We start from the raw sequence: 2,263 nt of genomic DNA, 5'->3' as shown, positions 1-2,263 counted from the left end.
CATCTCGCAGGGCTCCAGCGGCAGCTACTTCGTCAAGGACCCGCAGGGGGTGAGCGCGGCGGCCCGGCACCCCCGCGGCCCCTCCCGGCGCGGAGCGGCGGCGCCTGCCCGGTGCTGCCGGGGAAGGCCCCCGAGGCTGCCCGCCTGCCCTGCGCCGCCCCCTCCCCGCCGGGGGCTTCCTCGGGCAGGGCCCGGCCCGGCCGGTGGGAGGGCGGTGCTGCCTCGCAGGCCGAGGCAACTCGTGACACCGGCCTGGGCTTTTGTGGACTGATGGGGCTTCCCTCGGGCAGAAACGCTGCTGTGAGAGCAGTGGGGCTGAGGAAAGGCTCCCTCCTCTGCTGCTGTCTGTATCTTCCTATAGATCAGCATCTGCTGACTGTGGTGACTTCAGCCTTAGGGCTGGGGCTTTGATGGCTGAACCATTCTTCAGCCTGTGAGTCTGGAGCCAGAGTTCCCCCTGTGGGTGTGTGGTGGACTGAATCGATGTAAAGTCCTCAGCAAAGCTCATTCTCTTCAGATTCGTTTGGCAGCCGTCTCCGCACCACTGATGAGTTGCGTGTGCAGCACAGGATGGTTTGGATCGTGATGTGCAGTGCCCGACTCAAATACTCGAGCAGCTGCTGCTTCCTATGGCTCCCTTGCCACRTGCCTGCTGTGGTGCTTCTGGGGAAGCAGGAATGGGCTCATCTGTCTCTGTTAYGCTCTGGCCTTTCTGCCCCAGGTGGAGCCTGGCTTTTGGGAGCTCTCACAGGCAGGTCCTGGCTGTGCTSTCTGTGGGGCAATACAGAGTGTGAAACTTCCTTCTGTCCCAGCCTTGCCTCACTTCTGCTGCYTCCTTGTTGCCCAACGGGAGACATGGTGTTGTTGCTAGTGTGGGCGGCTGGACAATCTGCCCTGAGGTTGTAGGGTAGTGGTTGCCTGGCTGTAGGGAGAGTCCAGGCCTCAGTGAGGACAGACGGAGGAAGTGTGCAAGGAGCCAAAGTCATTGCACTTCTGACTGTGCCCTTGGCTTGTTCCCCTGGACTACCCTCCWGCGATTGAGGTGTGTGTCTGGTTCCTGTGCTGTCCAGGGTCACTGAACCTGCCTGCTGCTGTTGTGGGAAGGAGGACAGAGCTGTGATGGGCAGGCTGGGGCAGGGGGAGGGTTRAGGACAGTGAGGAAAATCTTTTTTCCTGTAACAAAGTGCCTGAGGTGGGGTCAGGCACATCTTGTGCTTGCTTCCCTCCGGGAGGCTGAGRACATAAGCTTGTGTGATATTTTTCCCTGCAGCCCTGGCAGTTGAGGTTACCCCAGCTGCTGGCTGGGCCTTCAGGCTGCTTTGGCTCTGCTGCTCTGCTGGTGCTGAGCTGATTTGTTCTCACTGCTGCACTGTGCTCTGAGCAAGCTACTTCCGAATCTGCCCCTAGTGCAGGTCTGAAAGGGGACACTGCTGCCAGGCCTCTGGTCCCKGCTCCAGCACTGTCCGTCCCTGCCCTGCTGGCCCTTGCGCTGCTGGACTTGCTCCCCAGGATACAGTACTGGAGTTCCCAGCCAGCCTGTTGCAAGCTCAGATCCAAGGAATGCTGGCTGCCCTGTGCCTTTACATGGGGCTGATAAGGGAATTGCCTTCCTGMCTGTTCTCTAGGTCTTGACCCGCTCTGAGAAGCGGCTCCTCTGTGAGATCTAGGGATGGCTGAAGTGTGGCTGCTCCCTCAAGCCCTTCCCCTCCCTCCTYCCAGTAGTCCGAGTTTTGTTCCCACTTGTTCCAGGTTTGCTTTGGGCCCCTGGCAGACAGTGGGGTAGCCTTGGGGAGGAGACCTTGGGATCCCACGCCAAGATGCTGGGACTGGTGTCCCACTTCTGCATCGTGGCAGGAGCTTTGCTTGGGGAAGTGCCACCCACTCAGGCCAGGGCCAGAGCCGGGGAGGAGGGACGGGCACGTGTGCTGCTGAGTCATCCTGCCRCAGGGGCTGCGAGCTGGAGCCACTGCTCAGCCCCTCCGAGGGGGCCAGCCTGATGGCCTGGCCGAGGGGGCTGGCAGTCTTGCCCCCTGTCTTGGCTGCCTGGGTGGGAGACCTGGCCTGGTGACGGTGCCGTGCCTAGCGTGTGGCTTCCACACTGTCTGCAGTGATGAGGCTGCCTGTCTCACTGCCCCACTGTCCCCGCTGTGGGGGCGATGAGCGTAAGGCGGGGGGTGCTGCTGGCTCCAGCTGCTGCCCAGTTTGCTGATGAGTGGAGCTGCCTGCACTCTCCTGCCCGCAGCAGACCTGGGGCCTCTCTGCT

General features: G+C 61.9%; 1 protein-coding gene across 1 annotated transcript in view; it reads left to right on the top strand.

Moving 5' to 3' along the window:
- Nucleotides 1-4: 4 nt before the first annotated feature.
- PI4K2A (phosphatidylinositol 4-kinase type 2 alpha) overlaps nt 5-2,263 on the top strand; it is a gene marked incomplete at its 5' end in the record, with an annotated part of 8,023 nt that continues 5,764 nt past the window's right edge. The window contains one exon of the mRNA XM_085325683.1: nt 5-49. Coding sequence (XP_085181809.1) covers nt 5-49 — 45 coding nt within the window. The remainder of the gene's footprint in view (nt 50-2,263) is intronic.

Source organism: Rhea americana, unplaced genomic scaffold (assembly GCF_003343005.1).
Source record: "Rhea americana isolate MKP2758 unplaced genomic scaffold, rheAme1 scaffold_122, whole genome shotgun sequence".
Lineage (NCBI taxonomy): Eukaryota > Metazoa > Chordata > Aves > Rheiformes > Rheidae > Rhea > Rhea americana.
This window is presented reverse-complemented; position numbering and strand designations above follow the sequence as displayed.